Source organism: Dermochelys coriacea, chromosome 6 (assembly GCF_009764565.3).
Source record: "Dermochelys coriacea isolate rDerCor1 chromosome 6, rDerCor1.pri.v4, whole genome shotgun sequence".
NCBI lineage: Eukaryota > Metazoa > Chordata > Testudines > Dermochelyidae > Dermochelys > Dermochelys coriacea.
The window spans coordinates 52,427,459-52,447,893 of NC_050073.1; the positions used below are offsets into that span (position 1 = coordinate 52,427,459).

General features: G+C 41.0%; 1 protein-coding gene across 1 annotated transcript in view; it reads left to right on the plus strand.

The window, feature by feature from the left end:
• The window catches only part of EXT2 (exostosin glycosyltransferase 2), a 94,067-nt gene extending 74,087 nt beyond the window's left edge, over positions 1 to 19,980 (plus strand). The window contains 7 exon segments of the mRNA XM_038405950.2: positions 6,176 to 6,230; positions 6,233 to 6,318; positions 7,251 to 7,255; positions 7,640 to 7,694; positions 7,696 to 7,770; positions 8,883 to 8,965; positions 16,095 to 19,980. Coding sequence (XP_038261878.1) covers positions 6,176 to 6,230; positions 6,233 to 6,318; positions 7,251 to 7,255; positions 7,640 to 7,694; positions 7,696 to 7,770; positions 8,883 to 8,965; positions 16,095 to 16,233 — 498 coding nt within the window. The 3' untranslated portion in view covers positions 16,234 to 19,980.
• Positions 19,981 to 20,435: the final 455 nt, after the last annotated feature.

A 20,435-nucleotide genomic window follows, 5' to 3' on the forward strand; every position in this document is an offset into this window, starting at 1 on the left:
ATGTTGTTTAACAACAACACTAGCGAGAAAACTGCCCATGTGTGAGAGAGAAAGATACAGAGCCCTGATTTATTGCATTTTCCTTAATCCACATAGGAGAGCCACAGCATTTCACTTTTATAGGACTACACTTTCTTTCCTTCTTTTGGAACTACTTTATTCTTTCTGCTACTGGTTCTAAAATAGATCAGAAAACTCTTAATTTGGTGCATCCATTACTCATATCTTTCTTACTATAGCAGCTTTCATCCATTGTGCTCTACAAGAAGAAATCACTCAAGCCACCTCTGGAATGGACTGTGGCAACTGTTTTTGTATTGCACAGCAACACTACACAATAGTTTGGGCCAAGAGGTAAAGCACACTGTATCTAAGTGAAACTACAGATGGCACTTTAGCGAGATATAATATAAACACTCATTTTGGAATTAGGCTTGGACACTTGGATTAATATCCTGTTCTTGTGTAAAACACCCTAAGATCTTTAAGCCCAGATTGTCAGAACTTCTGTTTTGAAATCTCATCTGCAAACTATCCTGATGCCAAAGAAAGATGGGAAGAATAGTAAGAGGCCTGTATGGCTCCATCAGGGCTCTTTAATCACCTGAAAATCAAACAGGAATCCTACAAAAGTGGAAACATGGACAGATTGCTAAGGAGGAGTACCAAAGAATAGCACAAGCATCTAGGGGACAAAATCAGAAAGACTAAAGCACAATATGATTTACAACTAGCAAGGGACATAAAAGACAATAAGAAGAGGTTCTCTAAATACATTAGAAGCAAGAGAAAGATGGATATTGCAAGTCTTCTACTTAGCAGGGAAGAAGAGCTAATAATGCATAATGTCTGGAAGGCTGGGGTGTTTAATGCCTGTTTTGTTTCAGTCATCACTAAAAAGGTTAATGGTGACCAGAGACTTAACACAGTTAATATTAACAACAAGGGGGAAGGAACAGATTAAAGAATATTTAGATAAAGTAATGTATTTGGGTTACCCAGGCCTGATGAAATTCATCAAACGGTACTTAAGGAACTAGCTGAAGCAATCTCTGCACTATTAGCAATGATCTTTGAGAACTCAGGTCCCAGAAGCCTGAAGAAGAGCAAATTTAGTAGCTGTCTTGAAAAAGGGGGAGCCAAGAGGACACAGGGAATTATAGACCAGTCAGACAAACTTCAATACGTGGGACAAAATACTGGAACAAATTATTAAACAATCATTTTGTAAGCACCTAAAGAATAATAGAGTATGAGAAATAGCCAACATGGATTTGTCAAGAACAAATTATGCCACACCAGCTTCCTTCTCTGACAGGGTTACTGGCCTAGTGCAGAGTGGGAGACTGTAGGTGTGATGTATCTTGATTTTGTAAGGCTTTTAATACAGTCCTACTTAACATTCTCATAAGCAAACCATGGAAATGTGGTCTAGATGAATTAATTCAGCTGGGAGCACAATTGGTTGAAGGACCATACTCAGAGTAGTTATTAATGGTTCGAAGTCAAACTGGGGGATGTATCTATTGTGTCTCATTGGGGTCAGTCTTGGGTCCAATGCTATTCACTATTCTCATTTAATGACTTGGATAATGGTACAGAGAGTATTCTTATCACATTTGTGAATGACAGCAAGCTGGGAGTGGTTACAAACATTTTGGAGAACAAGAGCTGAATTCAAAAAGACCTTGACAAATTGGAGATTTGGTCTTAAGTCAACAAGATAAAAGTCAGAAAAGACAAGTGAAAAGTACTAGACTTAGGAAGAAAAAAAATCAAATGCACACCGCAGAGTGGGAAATAACTTGTAGGCAGTAGTACTGCTGGAAAGGAGCTGGGGGTAACAGTGGATCACAAGTATGAGTTAGTAATGCGACACAGTTGTGAAAAAAGCTAATATTCTGGGGTATTTTAACAGGAATTTTGTATGTAAGATGTGGGACATAATTTTCCCACTCTACTCAGTACTGGCAAGGTCTCAGCTGGAATATTTTGTCCAGTTCCAGATGCCGCTCTTAAGGAAAAATGTAGACAAATTGGAGAGAGTCCAGAGGAGAGCAACAAAAATGATAAAAGGTTTCAAAAACTTGACCTACGAGGAATGGTTTAAAAAAAAAACCAAAAAAAAAACCAAAAAAAAAACCTGGGCATGTTTAGTCTTGAGAAAAGGAGACTGAGAGGGAACCTAAGTTTTCAAATGTATTAAGGGCTGTTATGAAGAGGACAGTGATCAGTTGTTCTCCATGTCCACTGAAGGTAAGACAAAAAGTAACTGGCTTAATCTGCAGCAAGGAAGGTTTAGGTTTACTAGGAATATCTTTCTAATTATAAGGCTAGTTAAGCAGTGGACTAGCCTTCCAAAGGAGGTTGTGAAATCCCTTCATTGAAGGTTTTTAAGAACAGTTTGGATAAATCCCTGTCAGGGATGGTCTAGGTCAGCAGTTCTCAAACTTTATTGTGCTGCAACTTCCTTCTGACAACAAAAAAAAAACTACATGACCACAGGAGGGGGATGGAAGCCTAAGCCCACCTGAGCCTACCATGCTGGGCTGGGGGGACAAAGCTGAAGCCAGGCCCCACCACCCAAGCTCGGGGGGCCAAAGCCCAAGGGCTAAAGCCCCAGGTGGTGGCACTCGGGCTTCAGCTTCAGGCCCCGGGTGCCGGCAAGTCTAACACCAGCCCTTGGCAACCCCATTAGGGGTCCGACCCACAGATTTGAAAACGATTGGTCTAGATATTGCTTGGTCCTACCATAGCTCAGTCGGCTTGATGACCTCTCAAGGACACCAACCGCCCTACATTTCTATGATTTTACGAAAGATGGCATGTCTAAAAGCATTCATACTCTACTCATGCTGGAGCATTGGAACTGTGCTGACAAGTGTAGATGAGTACTCCCTACTGAATTGTCAGCATTTAAGGATTTTCTTAAATATCTCCATCCAGCCCAACTTCCTTTATCTTTAGAGAAAGTCAAGATCACAAGCCAAAGTGTCAAGATCCTAGGCACCCATTCATACATGGCAGCTAACCCTCAAATCCAAAAAGGACGGTAATACGAAATGAATATTAAGGTAAGGTTAAGTATAAGCTATTGTGAAATCTCCCATAGAAACAGAAGCGGAGTATTAACTTGACTGTGGAAGTACTTGTATTGATTTGGGCTATGAATGAAGGTAGCTATCTGGAGTCCTTCCAAGAACAGCCATCGAATGAACTACTGATGAACATTAGGAAAAAAAACAACATTTTCCATTGATGTTCACTAGCCAGTAGTTTTAAAAGCAATCTTTGTTTTGAAACAACTGGGTTATATATTTTAGCTGCTGCAGGCTGTCCAGTTTTCCAGAGGCCAGAAGCTAGTGGGTGCGTTCTGCATTGGTGCTTTTAGAAGACTGTAAGACACCATCCATAAAACCTAGTTTTTACTTTGTCAAGTGGGACTTTAGCAATCTCTCACTGAAGGAGCAGCAAAGCTAAAAGGAATATGAAGCAGCCTTTTCCTGTGCTACAAGGGCACTGTAGTCCCTTGGGAAGCAGGTAGTTGCGTTAATCTTCCTTCAGCTGCCTTCAATATGCATTGTCATTCTGTTGTACAGGAGTTCTTAGCTCTGTGTGTGTGTGTTACAAATCTGCTGTGTTCTCTCAAATCCTTTGCTGAGCCTCAATAGCTTATGTTGTGGTGCAGTTCAACAGTTGGGGAACTGGTATTTTAATAGTAGGGTTTTTTAAATTTAAAATGTAATAATTAAAAATACAAGTCCTAGGAAAGTTGCAATAGAATTTGGGGGGGGAGGGGTGTGAGCTATATACTTGTTCTGCTATGCATTGATATTTTGAAGACTATGTTATAAAGCAAGCAAGCGCAAATACTAATTTAGCCTTGTGGGTTCTTTGGCAGTCACATAGTTCCCTTATCGCTATGACACCAGTTATGACAAAAACTTGAGTGCCTCTTCGTTCTGGAGAGCTGATACAGCTTCCACATGACATTTTTGCCTGCAGTAGCCTTTCTAATAGAGGAGCTCTTGCACATAATACCTACGATACTACTGAGATCATGCCTATAACTTACTAGAAAGGGTGGTCTTATGATTAATGGTGTACTGGTCAGAGTCAGAAGATCTGATTTTCGTCCTGGGTTTCGATGTGATTTTTGGCATGTCTTATTATCTGTAAAATAGGATGATAATTTTCCTCCTATGGGGAATTCCAAAACTACTAATCATGACATTTGCAAAAGTGTGGATATCTTTGACTGGAAAGGGATATAGAAATGTAAAATAGTAGTAATGTACCTACAGTAGAAGCCACTAAGAGACCGTTCAAGACTTAGTACTGACTGTTTTATCTTACTTACATTTCCAAACCTACTTTAGTAGAGTTTTTACAGTCCATAGTCATGTAGTTAAAAGGCATTGGCAATGTACGAGGTGCCTGACTAAGGAATGCAGATAAACCGCACAATGTGTCTTTCAGAAAACAGAAACTCTTGATAACCCCTTTTGCTGCGAATCCAGCTTTATGGGTGAATGAAGATGGAATGCTTATGGATGAAGATGAGGCAGTTAAAGGGAATTCTGTGACATGTAGCAAGACGTGAAACCTGGGGACACAAATGGTTTAGTTTGCATTTGCACCCCACCAATCTGAATCAGAAATATTGTGGCCTTACGCTATATTTTAAGGTTTAACAGTCAGGCACCATATCCAAGTGGGTCTGACGCTCACGGGATAAAAAATGCTGTAAGGTTAAATTAGTGGCACAAAATAAATGTTACCTTCGTTAATGGCAAATAGAAAATCCCATATATTTCACTAGTATTTGCTCCTAGTAACTAATTTGAACACTGTATCCGTTTCCCCTCCTGGGAAATTGTCCGTGTTTAATGTGGCCAGCATCGTGTAGAACGGGGGCTGCATTAATGATGCCCCTCCTGTCCCGTTTCTTGCCCCACTTGTGTTTGATCCTGTAGTCAGCTGCAGAGTAATGTATGAAGTGACAAGGATGGTATCTTGATTGTATCCAGCTGCCTGGAACAAGTCAAGGCAAAGACGCCTGTCATGTAGCAATAGCTTCACTAAAGCACCCATTAAAGAATATAAGAAATATAACATGTAGCTTTGACATGTCCCCTGTTAAAGGAAAGGGACGTATTAGGACCCAAAGTCACTCCTGAAAGCAGATTAGGTTGTAGCCTTAACCACCATGTGTAAAGTTCCATGCTTGGCTCTTAAACAAATGTTAACTCTTTTTGAGCAGAACAGTGTGTTCCCTTTAACAGAAAATTGGTTGCTGTTTCTGTCGTCTTTGCAATTAATTAAGGAGCCGTATCCACACTTGGAAATGTTGGGTTTTTTTTAAACAAAATCAAAATAAACAGGTACTACATGTATTTCCTTCCCAGACATTCATTATTTCAAAATTCCCTTGTTTCTCAATAGAAGCTTCTTCTAGCACTGTGAATTTTAATGTCACAAATGCTCACTTAGTGTCACAGAATGAAACTGAGTAGCAGCAGTTTGAAAGATGAAGCTGTTTAGGATCATTTAAGGAAGACGTGGGAGCTTGGGGAAATGAAGGGGCAGAATAGGTTGAGTCAGCAAAGCTTCGTAATGGAGAAATTGTTTGTTTGTGTTATAATTTTCTAAGGGAAACTGATAGAAGCCTCTTGAGGTCATTTAAAACTAGACTGGAGAAAGCAATAGAAAATAAAGAAACAATCTTCAGTGGCCCAGAGAAAAGAACCCTAATAGATTGGAACCCAATATGCTTTTCCCATCCTTAGCTTCTGAATTTAACACTAACTCAGAGAATTGGCACAGTGATGGGAACATGTATAGAAAATGTAAGTTAAATAGCTGTACTCTTGTTCGAGAGCTATAAAAACTCATCAAAAGATTTTTGTTTTACTAAGCAAGAATGAACTGTACAAAGTGTGGGGTCTGAACAGCTATTTACACAATGCAAATTTCCCTAATCGTACAGTGCATTCTGCCAAGATCTAATGCTAGGCTGCCTCACCTGCTTGAGTATTTTTTCCCTGTGGGAGTTGGAGTGGTCCAGGGAACAGTATAATTGTAACTTCTCTAAGTGGCGTCCCTGAATCGTTTCAATTTAGTTAGCTCATTGTTTGTGCCAGTGCTGGTTTTAACATCTCTGTACTCTCTGCAGGTTTGGCGGGAATTTCCTGACAGGCTGGTTGGGTATCCAGGTCGCCTGCATCTGTGGGACATGAGATGAACAAATGGAAGTATGAATCAGAGTGGACCAATGAAGTCTCCATGGTGCTTACTGGAGCAGCTTTTTATCACAAGGTAGCACTTATTTCCAAGATAAATAGGAAGTTTGTGGACTAACATTTCTGATAATTTTTCATTTGAGAATTCAAGTCTTGTTTATTGTGCTGCTTTTTTTGGTCATTTACTACAGATGGCATTGCAAAACTTTTAAAGCGGGTATACTATTGATGGCACAGAAAGGTATTGTGTGTGTGGGAGTTACATGATATTTCTTTTTTTTTACCTATTATTTTTTTTTATATCAGATAGAGCCCACGTTGAGCTAGGTACTGTACTAATGTATAGGAAGATGTGGTCCCTGCCCTGAAGAGCTTGCAATTTAATATACAACTTTTGGGAAACTCCTGACTTATACTTGAACTTTCAAATGTCTTTCTCAACCCCCACTCCACCCTTGCAATCTTATCCTAATTATGGCAATGCAATTATGTTTGTAAATAAAGGACCATATTTTCAGAAGAGATGCTCCTCTCCTTAGGCATCTAAATAAAGTGGCCAGATTTTCAGAAGGGCTCAGCAGCTTCCACTGAGAATAAACTGGGCCCATTTGAAAATCTGGCTCTAATGTTTGACCCCTTTCCCTCTTTGTTGTCTGTTGTCAGTGATGGCCTCTATGCACCTTTTTGTGGAGGCACAAAATATTACCTGATGCAGTCTTAGAAAGTGAGAAGGTGCAGGCACCCTAAGAGCAAGTAAGGTGCCTGGAGGTGCAGAAGAGACTCCAACAATACACCATATTAAATATTTAAAAGGATGGGGTGTGTTTTTGTCCACATCTGTAGCTCTGTTTGGAGTTCATTTTGTGAGGCTATGGTTACAGTTTCTAGAGCAATTTAAAAACCAGTTGCAGACCTTCCTAAAGCTATATTCTCCTGCTCTTGCTATAGAAACAACTATTCTGTCTAGAACTGTTTTGGGGAACTTGTAGAAAAAACACAATTAAATAGTATAAGTTTGTGGGGCGTGTTACTGCACAGTGAATATAGGATTGCAATTAAAGTTTTAAAAGAAGAAAAACAAATGCAGAAATATTTCCTTTTTCTACACATGGGGTGTGGCAAAGAAGGCATAGTTGTTGTGCACAAATAGAGAGCCATCTTTGTATGCCTAGCAGGCTAAAGCTGGGACTGGCTAAAAGGAAGCAACAACTCTTTCACTTTTAAGATGAAATGTCACAAATGCAGCTCCAACCGCTAGACTGTGAGGATCGGGTTTTGCTCACATTCCATTCCTTAGTTGTCTACTGTTCCCAATAACTGGAATATTTTGCAGGCAGTCACTGTAAATGTATTTAAAGTTGCATTTCTCCCTTCTCCCTCACCTTTCTATCCTGCAGTATTTTTAACTACCTTTACACCTACAAAATGCCTGGAGACATCAAGAACTGGGTGGGACGCCCACATGAATTGTGAAGATATCGCCATGAATTTTCTAGTGGCAAATGTTACTGGCAAAGCAGTTATTAAGGTCTGATTTTCAGCAACTTCTATGTGATGTATCTCTCTAATACAAAAATGTCACAACTGATATGTGAATTCAGTTTAGTCGGTTTTGAATATCCTCCTTTATCTGCTTTTCTTCCTCTCATTTACCTCTGGAATGATTCGTGTTTCCCTTCCACAATAGGAATAGCCCAGTTCATTGAGACTAGCATGCCAATTGGGAACACAGGATTGACTATTGATCACTGTGGCTGCCTACACAGAGAGGATAAGTTTAAATTATAAAAAAATATTTGTTGAGTTTGCTGGGAGGAAAAAATCTCCAACTATCCTCACCCTGTGTATCTTGACTGGCAACAGCTGATTTATAGGAATGTTAATTGCAAGAATGTTAATTGCAAGATCAGTTTTAAATGAACTTTTTATCCCTGAATTAATTTCCTGACATATTTCGACATGTTTTCAGGGTCTGGACATTCACTCTGTATCATCATTTCAAAGTGTGTCAACTTGGAATGAGATTTAGAGGCTGCCAGGCATTACTTCAATTAGCAAGGTCCGCTTTCTCGCCTGTCTATCATCATTTACCGGGACTGGTGGCTGTGTTTCCTAGAAAAGTCTTTAGAAGATAAAGTGTGTGTTTTTTCTGAAAAAGTTTTTGAGCTGTACAAGGGCACTGTAGAGTAATTTGGCACCTCAATGCAATTGGGAGAGTCTTGCAGAGATTGCCAGTCAGCTATTAACTCAAGTGAGCAAAAGAGCGTCTGTTGGATTAAGGTTACGGTGAAGTATGGGAAGCTATATTTCATCACTGTTATGGCTGCAAGAACAAATGGTGTTTATACAGGGACCTTGGCAGTGAGAAAACAGTCATTAAACAGGAATTAAGGAGCTTGTCATCGCCACCACTTTTCAGTTACAGAAGGCAAAACCCCTCCAAACCATTTTTATTGGGCCCCTGTGAATTTTGCAGTTAGCCGGGCCAGATGGAGCTGAATGAGGGAATGGCATGGCTTTTTTAAACTTTTTGAGAGGGCTCGACTTACACTGCAGGCATGTTCAGAGGCATTGCTCTACTTTCCAACCAAGGGGATTAATATCCCTTCTGTCAATGATGTCTGTCGTGTCTTTGTGCAGGTGACCCCACGAAAGAAGTTTAAATGTCCAGAGTGCACAGCCATAGATGGATTGTCATTGGACCAGACACACATGGTGGAAAGGTGAGTGGGCCTCCTTTCATTGCTGAGGGTGCCTCACTGTGATTCCCAGGGCCAGTTTCTAGGTCTGCCTGAAATTAGGACTAAAAGTGTCCACTGCCCATATTCCTGAACTCTGAAATTGCTATCTAAATCTGGTCAACCCACATATGGGATGATTCCTACAATGGGTAATAGGGCACACTGCACATGATCTGTAGTGACAAGTAATCTGTTTAAAGGAAGAGCTTTGAAAGGGCACCCAGTTCAACAGCTCAGTTGTAAAACACATAGATTGTACGAAATTTAGGTTGCCAACAATCGTTTTTATACAAATTTTTCATTTTATGATGGAAATTTAAATGTAATGAGTGTTCATACATTTTTAAAAACACAGGAAGTCGATAAACTGTCAGAGAGCAATTGGCTAACAAGGATAAAAATGACTGATAAAGGGGAAGTGTTATTGATGCTGTAATAACTGATGTTTATACAGTCTCTTTCCTCCAAAGATCCCAAAGTCCACTTCTCCTGCTGAAGTGCAGTCACCTGTGTGGTTGAACATGGCAGCTATTTAACAGTGGTTGCAACATTATATGATGGGGAGAATTATTTCTGAAAGGTGATATGTATTTGGAGAGACAGTTTTGTAAAGGTTTTAGAGCAAAATATTGGGAATCAGAAGACATCTGAGTTCTGTTCTGCACTTTGCAGTTGACTAGTTTTGTAACTTTGGGAAAGACACTAAAGCTCTCTGTGCCTCAACTTCTCAACAGGGAAAATATTTACTTACCTTTTGTAAAGTGCTTTGAGATGCTTGTATATAAAGGGCTCTCTGAGAATAAAATAATACTTCTTAATTATTTGTTTGGAGTTTAGCCAGACTCCCAGGCATGTCCTATGAGCTCTTTAGTCTGTTGTGTCTCCTCTGCAGGCCTCATGGCTATAGTCTGCTGGGTGGTTAGTATATATGTTCCTTCCTTCCAAGATCAATTATACTGCTGCATATTTTATGTTCAGGCTTACTTTTTATCAGTCATTCTCACTTTGTCAAGTGCACAGAATAATGCATTTGGTCACAAACACATCTGGAGAAAAATAATCTGAAATGCACACATGCCTCCCCTTCATGGGAGGAAGAAACAATGGAAGCAATAATGCTGCTGGAGACCTATACTAGTGATGATAGTAAACAACAAATTAGACGTGTTTGTGGCTGATAGGGCAGTAAAATAGGCCAATGGAAGTCTTAGCTGCAGGGGCATCAAGTCAAGAAACAGGAAGGAAATTGTCTAGCTGTAGATATTTTGAGTGCACTTATAACTACAACATCTACAGACCCTCTCCACATTGCTCTGATGAGACTGCACCTGGAACACTGCATTCATTTGTGTGCTCTTCATTACTAGAAATATATTGACATATTGAAGTGAGTTCAGTGAATAGCTGCAAAAGTGGTTAGTAGGCTGGAAGGATTGATTTTGTGACACGAGATTAAAAGAGCGAAGTATATACAGCTTTGCTAAATAGTGACTAAATGGAGATATAACAGTCTTCAGGTACTGAAGAGTGTAAATACCGAGTATAGAGATGAGTTATTCACAGTGCTACAAGGATATATTACTCTAGAAGGGATTAAATTAAGAAAAGGAAAAAGTCAGATGAAAATCAGGAAGTACTTCCTAACAGTGAGATCTGTTGTTGTATAGAATAATTTCTCAAGGAAGGAATATGGAAGCCTTGGGCAATTTAATCGTAAACTAGATGAAGCACTAGAAAATATAGGGAACAATCCTGTATTGTCTGAGGAATGGACTACATGGATTTAGTAGTTGTTTGTATTGCAGTAACACCTAGGAGTTTGTTATGGGCCAGGACCCTATTACACTTAAGAAGGAAAAATCATATGCACCATTCCAAAATAGGGAATAACTGGGTAGACAGTACTACTGCAGAAAAGGATCTAGGGGTTATGTTGACTCGTATTCAATCTGTGATCCAGTAATGTGATGCAGTTGTGAAAAAGGCAAATACCATTCTGGGGTGTATTAATAGGAATGTAATATGTAAGATGTGGTAGGTATTTATCTCGTTCTACTTGGCACTGGTGAGGCCTCTGCTGGGTACTGTGTCCAGTTTGGGACATCACACTTTAAGAAAGATGTAGACAAACTGGGGAGAGTCCAGAAGAGAGCAACACAAATGAGGAAAGGTTAAAAAAAACTGGGCATGTTTAGTCTTGAGAAAAGAAGACTGAGAGGGAACCTAAGTTTTTTTTGTTTTGTTTTTTTTTTCAAATATATTAAGGGCTGTTATGAAGAGGACCGTGATCAATTGTTGTCTGTATCCACTGAATGTATGACAACAAATAACTAGTTTAATCTGGAGCAAGGAAGATGTAGATTGGATATTAGGAAAAATGTTATAAGTATAAAGATAGGTAAGCACTGGACTAGGCTTCCAAAAGAGGTAGTGGAATCTCCATCATTGGAGGTTTTTAAGAACAGATTGGACAAACATCTGTTGTGGATGATGTAGATACACTTGGTCCTTCCTCAGATCAAGTGGCTGGATTAGATGTCCTCTCAGGTCTCTTCCAGGCTTGTATATCTGTGGTTTTATGCTAGTTCCTTTAAAAACCACATAGCAAAAATGCAGTCTCTGTCCCAAATAACATTATAATTTTATCAAAAGGATATGTTGTCTATCATGTAACAATATTGGTGTCCACAAAGTAAAATGTTACTGACAGTTTAGTGAGTATACTCTCAAACTGTGTTCTTCCCCACATTTAAGTTTCTACCGGTGGAGATAACTAAGCTGGAGAAAGTGTCAGAAAGTAATAACAAATCAAACTTGTTTATAAAACTACTTGATTATCCATCTAGAGGAATTTAGCAACTGCGCCTTGGAGAAGAACTGCAGTGATACACAACTGGGATATAAGAAAAGGAGTACTTGTGGCACCTTAGAGACTAACAAATTTATTAGAGCATAAGCTTTCGTGAGCTACAGCTCACTTCATCGGATCCGATGAAGTGAGCTGTAGCTCACGAAAGCTTATGCTCTAATAAATTTGTTAGTCTCTAAGGTGCCACAAGTACTCCTTTTCTTTTTGCGAATACAGACTAACACGGCTGCTACTCTGAAACTGGGATATAGTCATACTTGATTTTTATATTTTAAAGATTGCCCTTACTGTTTAGGTTGACCTGACTCCAGCAGTATAAACCATTACTTGTTGTAAGAGGTGTGAGCGACTGACCAACTGTCAGAGTCCATGTAGTCCCATGTTACTACTGTCAATTTGAAATTAGTGGGCGCTAGCTGAAAAACTTGCAGGTGTTTTTTATGGAATCCCATAAGCTACCTATTTGTTTTAATGTGATGATAAACTACAGGATTCTCAGTGCAAGTGCCCATTAATTTAGCAATGGATAGAACTCTGCTTTGGTTTCAGGGCTTAGCATCCATACCTATAATTCATGCAGACACTGGTCAGATATGTAAACTGTCTTCTGTTAGGTTAAGAGAGAATCTAAATGAGAGAGGTGCCCATGTCAACAAGAAACTTTGAAGAACAATTCTTATAGTTAACTATGTAATATCCAGGGCCCAGAATGATGCCCTGGGATATATGACCGTGTTCCATAACAGGTCCATTTGCATACCAGATTACTGAGTCCCTGGAATGCACACGTTGGTCTTAGCATTTGAGTTAGTACCAGGGCCAAATGACCGGGGATCAATCTATTGTTGTGAAATGGATGGTGTACAGGGCTACTAATGGAAGTACAGAGTTTTTGCTTTGGGGTTTCTTTTTCAAAACCAGCACAGTGACCCACAGATACCAGGAGGTGGCTGTTTAGTGATATGTGAAAAGAGTTGGTGATCTTCATCCTATTCCTTGAGGACAGATGATCACCCGGCAAAACCATCTGTGGGCCCATTGTTGGCAGTCTCAGCAGGGAGAAAGGAGTGACTAGATGATGAAAACTGAACTCTTTTTCTCTTATCTGAGAGGTTATGCTAAAATTAGGTCTGGTTACAGGGGAGAGAACTGATTCAAAGGCTTGATTGGCCAGAAAGCTGATCCAATCTGCCAAAGCCAGCTGAAGTCTTGTTTTTCAATTCACACTAACTTAATTTCATGTTGAGCACAATTCCGTGTTGTTGGCAAAATAAGGAAAAAATGAAATAATTCTTGGAAGCAAAGATGCATGTGTTAATTTAAATGTGCAGAGCTATGAAAGCTGCCAGCCAAAACACCTGCCCCTCTGTATGAGATAACCTACTATATTTTCTTGGCTTCCTAGCATAAAATATTTAATGCTTTAGTGTCTGTGTTGTTTTGTGTTATCCAGAATTGGCAGATCCTGCAGAATGCAAGCTGGACCTGTTCAGCTCCATGCAGGGGATGAAAGCTCCCCTGCTAGGGAGGTACTTCTCCCCATAGACACATTGTATGGCTTGTGTCTGACACATTTTTTAGTTTACGTTTTTTTTTTAAATGCTGTTCTTCAGCCTTGTTCTGATGTTTGCTGAGAAGTAACTTTTGTGAGTGAAGGTAAAAGTTCATTAAGGATTTTAATTTGGATTTTTCCTTTTATAATTTCTTTTTAAAATGAAGCCGCTTTCAGGATGGTTCCATGTGACATGTTGGCAGCCTGAATAGTCTATCCCCAGAATAAGTACAGCATGAGCCACAGCAATATAAGATTTCCCTACACTGTTTTCTGCCATTCTGCCTAATCTTTGACCTAGGTGGATGACCTCTGGAGGGAAGAGGATCCATTCAGTTTGGGTTTTTGCTATTGGGCTGCCATTTAGTGCCAGTTGTGACAGTGGCTTTTATGATGTGGATACCTGCTCATTGGGAACTAGACTGAGACAACTAACTGACTTCACACAGGCCACCAAACAGTTGCTGTTACAATGACTTTCAGTCATTATTAGTCTGGGCAGGAGTTGAAACCATAACCTAGAAGTGAAAGGCTCTGTATTCCATAAGCCATTGAGGGACAGCCGTTGTACAAACTTCTCACGCAAACTTCTCACGCATGGTTCTTTTAGTCCATCTAGCTCCTGGAACTCTGTGCTATTCCATCTGCAGGACTTCAACACACAACTTGGATTACGCACCCCAGCCAAGATTTTCAAAAGTAACTAGCGAGAGGGTGGATGTTCGGCACTTTCTGAAAATCAGGGCCCTTGATGGTGACTCAGAGTGGACACCCAAAAATTGAGGCACTAAAAATCACTTTGAAAATCTTGACCCTAAATCCTAATCTGCTGCACTCTATGTTGTTCTAGTCCTACTCCTCTAGTCCCCACATTCCTCTCTCTGCCAGTGGACCCTAAGTAGGCCCTACACAGCCCTGAGTAGTCCAAATTTTGGACAGCTGGTTCTATCTTTCTCCCTCAGTTCTGACCTACAGTTCCGTTACTATTCCAAGCCTGGGCCTTTCCTGAGCAGAGAATATTTGTGCCAATTTATCAGGTGTTCTGTGATGCACCCTGTTGCTCCCATCTTACCCTCCAAACTCCTTCTTGTTTGTTTCCTGCTGTAAGGATTTGAACACCTTTGGGGGGGAAAAGATGGTGAGGGCAGAGCATGAATCGTCTGCACTGCTTAGCTTCAAACCCTTTCCACATTTTTAAGCTAGTACGAGAGTGCCTATTACAGGTTGAAAACAACTGTGCAGAAATGTAGCACTTTCAAAAACTCTGACTCTGTTTTCAATTGTTTTTTCTTACTGTAGTTAAACAGGGAGCTAGAGGATGGCTTAAAAGATGAGGAATTAACTTTTGAAATCCAGTCTTGAGAGTTTGATGGGTAGTGCTGAAGCAGTCCCCATTGCAAAACTGTCACACTTGGTGTGATTGGCCAAGTCTGCTCAGGAAAGCTATCCTGGAGACTGAATGACCCCTTCACCCTTAGAAGGGTTGAAAATGAGCATGGGGGTGGAGAGCAGGAGAGACTTGCCCTGAGATTGTTTGCACCACACCACTGTCTGGAGCAGTCCTAGCTTGCTTTCTCTAGCCAATATTCTTGCTGCTCTTTTGTCTGTTCTTTTAATTTGTGACCAGCAAAAGAAGCAGTGACCCTTTATTTTGTGAATGGCTCTCCATCGTTTGAGCATCTTGGAGGCTCACTTGCTGTGACTTTGTGTCAGAAGTTTTTTAAAACTATTGTGTTAAACACAGACCTAAAATTAGTTAAACACTGGCTGAGATAAGATTAGCTAGGTTTTCCTTACTCTGCCTCCACCATTCCTTGCCTTGCAATGAAGAGATTAAAGGGGGACTGTAAGGTTAAAAATCATGCACTTTAAAAAAACAAATAACCCTCCCTGTTACTCTGCTACTGACACCTGAGATTATTACAAGTGAAAGAATGATCAGAAATCTAATTAATTTTTCACTAATTTTGATGCTTTACTGTTCAATTTTGCTTCATATGGACAGATAAACTAGTCAGTTTCACTTCGTAGTTTTTTATTCTGCTTCACTTTTAGGATCCCAAGCACAATCAATGCTGCTGATTTCATAGAGGAATGTTTGTTTATTTAGTAAAGAAAAACCATTTCTGATGGAGTCTAAAAAACAGAAATAACATTTCCATAGGTCTTCAGTTTCATAAGTGCTTGGTTTTTGCAAAACCTTCATTATGAGTTAAATTTGACCCACCAGTGGCACTTGGAGATGTGTTGGCAGCTAATCTGTTCTGCTTTACAGCATGTGTTGCTTTAAGAATGACTGGAATTCTAGGGGGAGGGAGAAGGGAAGCTCTGACCTCCATGTGCACATGTGTTGCTGGCAGCATCCCCTTGCTCTTCACTGTGATTAAATGGATAAATCAAAGAGCACTAGCCCTCTTCCAAACCCTCTGTGTAGTGAGACTCCCTCTCCTATTTCCTAGTAGCCAGTGTGGAGAATTCTTTCCAGGAACATGAGAGAAAGTTATTGAGGTCTTTTTAAACTTGCATCTGACAAAGTGGGTATTCATGAAAGCTTGAAAGCTTATGCTCCAATACGTCTGTTAATCTATAAAATGCACAGGACTCTCTGCCGCTTTTTAAACTAGTTATTTTGGGGTGGGAGTAAGTAGCTGACATGGTCACTTAGTTACATTGCTGTCTTTTTCACACAGGTCTGAATGCATCAATAAGTTTGCCTCTGTCTTTGGGACCATGCCTCTGAAAGTGGTGGAGCATCGTGCTGATCCTGTCCTGTACAAAGATGACTTCCCTGAGAAACTGAAGAGCTTCCCCAACATCGGCAGTTTGTAAAAGGCAGCTTGGAGGCAAACTTGAGTATAAAAAACAGTGAGAGAAAAAAGATGACCAGTGCTAAGATGAACCTGAGGCCTTGAAGGAAAATGCCAGCGTGTGGGTTATAACTGAGGGGAAGGGGATTAATGCTAGGTTCTGATATATTAGTCCGTCCTTCACAATACACAACAGTAATGCGGAGCACAGCAGCTATTTCTATATTACAGACAAATACAGGACAGGCTCTATGCTTGAATCTACTGAAAATGCCAAATGCTTTTTTCAAATGGAGGTTGCTTAACAGAAGAATAGAGCAGAATCTTGCTGTGTAAGGGTGCCTTACCTGACTCACCTGTTCTGTTAAATACACTCTCTTTTAGTTTGATTCAATCACCAGTATAAATGCAAACTGCTTTCAATACTGGCTACAATATGTATCCAGCCTGTTTTTCCCCCTGTGAGGCTGGCATGCCTACCTCCATTGAGGTTAGTTGTTGGCTTTAAGTAATTGAGCAACAAAGATCCCTGCCTGGCTTTTTCGCTTAGCAAGATAAATGTTTTTCTTAAAAAAAAATAAAAAATATATAATACAATCTTTTGTCATAGGGTTTAGGGAGCTAAACATTTTTGCATTAAATGAAAAATATTTCAATGGGAATTGACACAGATCACAGCCAATGGGATGGTCTCCTTAATTTAAAGACTTAGGGTATGTCTACACTACCCGCCAGATTGGCAGGTAGTGATCGATCTATCAGGTATCGATTTATCGCGTCTAGTGTAGACGTGATAAATTGATCGCTCTGCCATCGACTCCTGTACTCCACCGCAGCAAGAAGCGGAAGTGGAGTCGACGGAAGAGCGGCAGCAGTTGACCCCGCACAGTGAGGACGCGAGGTAAGTCGTCTTAAGATGCGTCAACTTCAGCTACGCTATTCTCGTAGCTGAAGTTGCGTATCTTAGGTCAATTCCCCTTTCCCCCGCCCCCTTCCCCCAGTGTAGACCGGGCCTTAGACTATCCTTACCATCACTACACCTCTCATATGTGTGTATAAATCTCAGGTATTCTACTATACTCATAGAAACGAAGTCCATTCAATATAAAAGACATTTTATGGAGAGGAAAATGTATCTTCTGGCCTTACTATGTTTTTGCTATCCCCAAAGCTCTTCCTTATCAAGATGGAACAGTTTGTTCATTTGGCATATCCATGTACTGGGGTAACAGCTAAAATGGATGTTTGTATATGTGAACCCTCTTCAGAAAAAAATGTGCTGTAGGATAGGTTGTCATACACCTCCATCTGCAGGACTTCCACTTTACAGCTGGTGTGTGTATGTGGAATATATTAACACGTACTTAGCAAGCAAACCCATACAAGCTACCCTCATTTGAAAAATTGCCAAGTGTTAGCCTGTGATTAACCTAGAGAACGCACTGCCATAGGATCTATCTTGAACAAATGGCTTAGTATAATTTTTAAAGGTTAGACATTTGTTATGGAGGGTCAAGCTATTTCTCCATGGTTAAAGTTGATCTGAATATTATCTGTCTACACTAGAGACAATAAAATTTTCAAGGATGATCAGTCCTTGTGCTCCAGCATATAAACTGATCCCAAGCTGGAACCAGAGAGGAAGTCTCCTCTTTGCCCAAATGGTATAGTGTCTTGTCTATTTGATGCATTATGGGCAGTTTGCACTTTCCTTACTAGCAAACTGTTGGAGGCATCATATTTGATGGACAATCTTTCTGTTACAGTATGACCATTCTTATAGTTCTGTCAGACCCCAAACAGCAGGGCAAGTGTTAGCACTCTTAGTTCATCCTTCTGCCTTGAGAGTGACAGGCAGCAATGGCAAAAATCAAATGGAAGTCAGGCCAGAAACAGGAAACATCTGCTCCCTGTTTCTGTCACCCCAGTAAAACTTCCTTCATTGCCCAACACTGTGGAGGTGTTGGGAATGAGAAGCCTGTTAGAACAGTAGCTGTGAGGGGATACTTCAATTTAGAACTCCCAAGGGACGTGTCTCTAAACCAGAGGTGGGCAAACCTATGGCCTGCTGGCCACATCCAACCCATGGGACCCTCCTGCCCGGCCCCTGAGCTCCTGGCCTGGGAGGCTAGCCCCTGCTGCCTCCCTCCCCTGCAGCCTCAGCACCCCGCGCTGCTGGCGCAACACTCTGAGCGGCCAGGCAGCGCAGTTGCAGAGCCGTGGCCTGACCCGGTACTCTGGGTGGTGTGGCTGTAGCACCACCAGCCACTGGTGCTCCAGGCAGCACGGGTTGGATAGAGGGCAGGGGAGTTTGGGGGTGTGGATAGGGGTCAGGGCGGTCAGAGGGTGGGGGGCAGGGGTCCCGGGGGGACAGCTAGGAATGGGGGGGGTTGGATGGGGCAGCATGGGGCAGTCAGGGGTGGAAGGTCCAGGGGTGGTCAGGGGAAAGGGAATGGGGGGTTAGAGGGGGCAGGAATCCCGGGGGAGCTGTCGGGGCGAGAAGTGGGCGAGTTGGATAGGAGGCGAGGGCCAGGCCACTCCTGGCTGTTTGGGGAGACACAGCCTCCCCTAACTGGCCCTCCATACAAGTTTGGAAACCCGATGTGGCCCTCAGGCCAAAAAGTTTGCCCACCCCTGGTGTAAATTAAATTCTCTCATTCTTGGGAATGTTTTAATTACCGATAAATTCTAAGACTTGTTTCTAGGACCTTGCAGTCTTTGCTACATTCTGACTGTGCTGTGGGGGATGGTAGTAGGCAATGGCGGGGATAGCTGTCCCGGTGATAGTAATGCTAATGACTTTTTGCATACAGGGGGTACCGTTGCGTGAGGAACACTATTTCTCTGCTGCTAAGCAGTTCTTCCCTGCAGCCTCCACACATGCATTTACTTCCTGAGTCTGTTAGTTTATGTCTGAATTATGTCCTTGTCCCACAGACGGCAGCTCACTTTCCATTAAGCAGCTTGTTTTTAAAAGGGAAATTATGACAGCATAATATGCTACTGAATTGATCCCAGAGGTGGGGGTCTCAGGATGGCAGAGGTTTGGGAGTGTTCCAGAGAGAGAACTTCTCCCCTGCACGCAGTCTTGAAACTGCTGCAACCTAGTAGTTCCTTCTCAAGTTCATAGGCAAAGGTTACATGTAATTTTTGCACAAACACTTATAGCACAAGGCAGATTTCAGATTGGGGGAAATATTATGGCCTAGAAATAGAAGCGGTCGGTGGCAGCCTGACAAAGAAGAGCTCTGTTTAGCTCGAAAGCTTGTCTCTCTCACCAGCAGAAATTGGTCCAATAAAAGATTTTACCTCACCCACCTTGTCTCTCTGAAACCCATCCACCTCTAAGTTTGACACTAAGTGGGCAACAACCCCTCATGGCCAAGATCTTTTGGGCTTGAGCACGTGTATCTTCCTTGATAAGACCAAGAGCCATTACGTTAATTAGCCAGTCACATTTTGTCCTGGATCATTTCACAGGTGTTTTTTATATTCCAAGCTCTATTTAATGATGGTATGTCTCCATTCTGTGGTATGGAAAGTGACCAGAATATAAAGTTGGGCAGCTGTCTAAGGCTATAAGCTGGGCCACTTCCTCAACCCATTTATAATTGTTGTGTTTGTTTCTGAAAATGATTCAAAAACTGTAAAATAGCAAAGTGTGTGTGAGAGAGAATTGGGATGATTCTATTGTCGGTCATTAAATTAAGAGAATTGTTAACTGTTCAGCTTGTATGTTTTATTAAAAAAAAAAATTAGCTCAAAAGTATTGATTGTGTTCTGTTTTACTTCTGAAGAGGTGATTGTATACATTCCATAAGGAACTGTGGAAGTATTCTGAAAGGAAAACTGCAGGGACTGGTTCTTTTTGGTAAATAAATCTGTATTAAAACATGAATATCCACAACGCTCTCCAGAAATAATCATTATTATTTTAACATCTTCACAACTGTTAATGGTGCTTGTGTCTTTCAGTGGGAGTTTTACTCTGGACAAACTCTTTCCATAGACCCCTCCAGAGAGGGTAGATTTGCCATTATTTGACAGTACTATTGAGGGTTTGGGGAGAGGGGGTTTTGGGGGGGCGGGGAGGAAGGATAACTTCCTTTTTACTCAATGGTTTAATTGTAATGCTATGGATGTGTCAGAATTCATTGCTTCCCACTTTGCTGGGAGTGGTCACTCTTTGCAGCATTAAGGGTTATGTGCTCAGGAGATAATTTG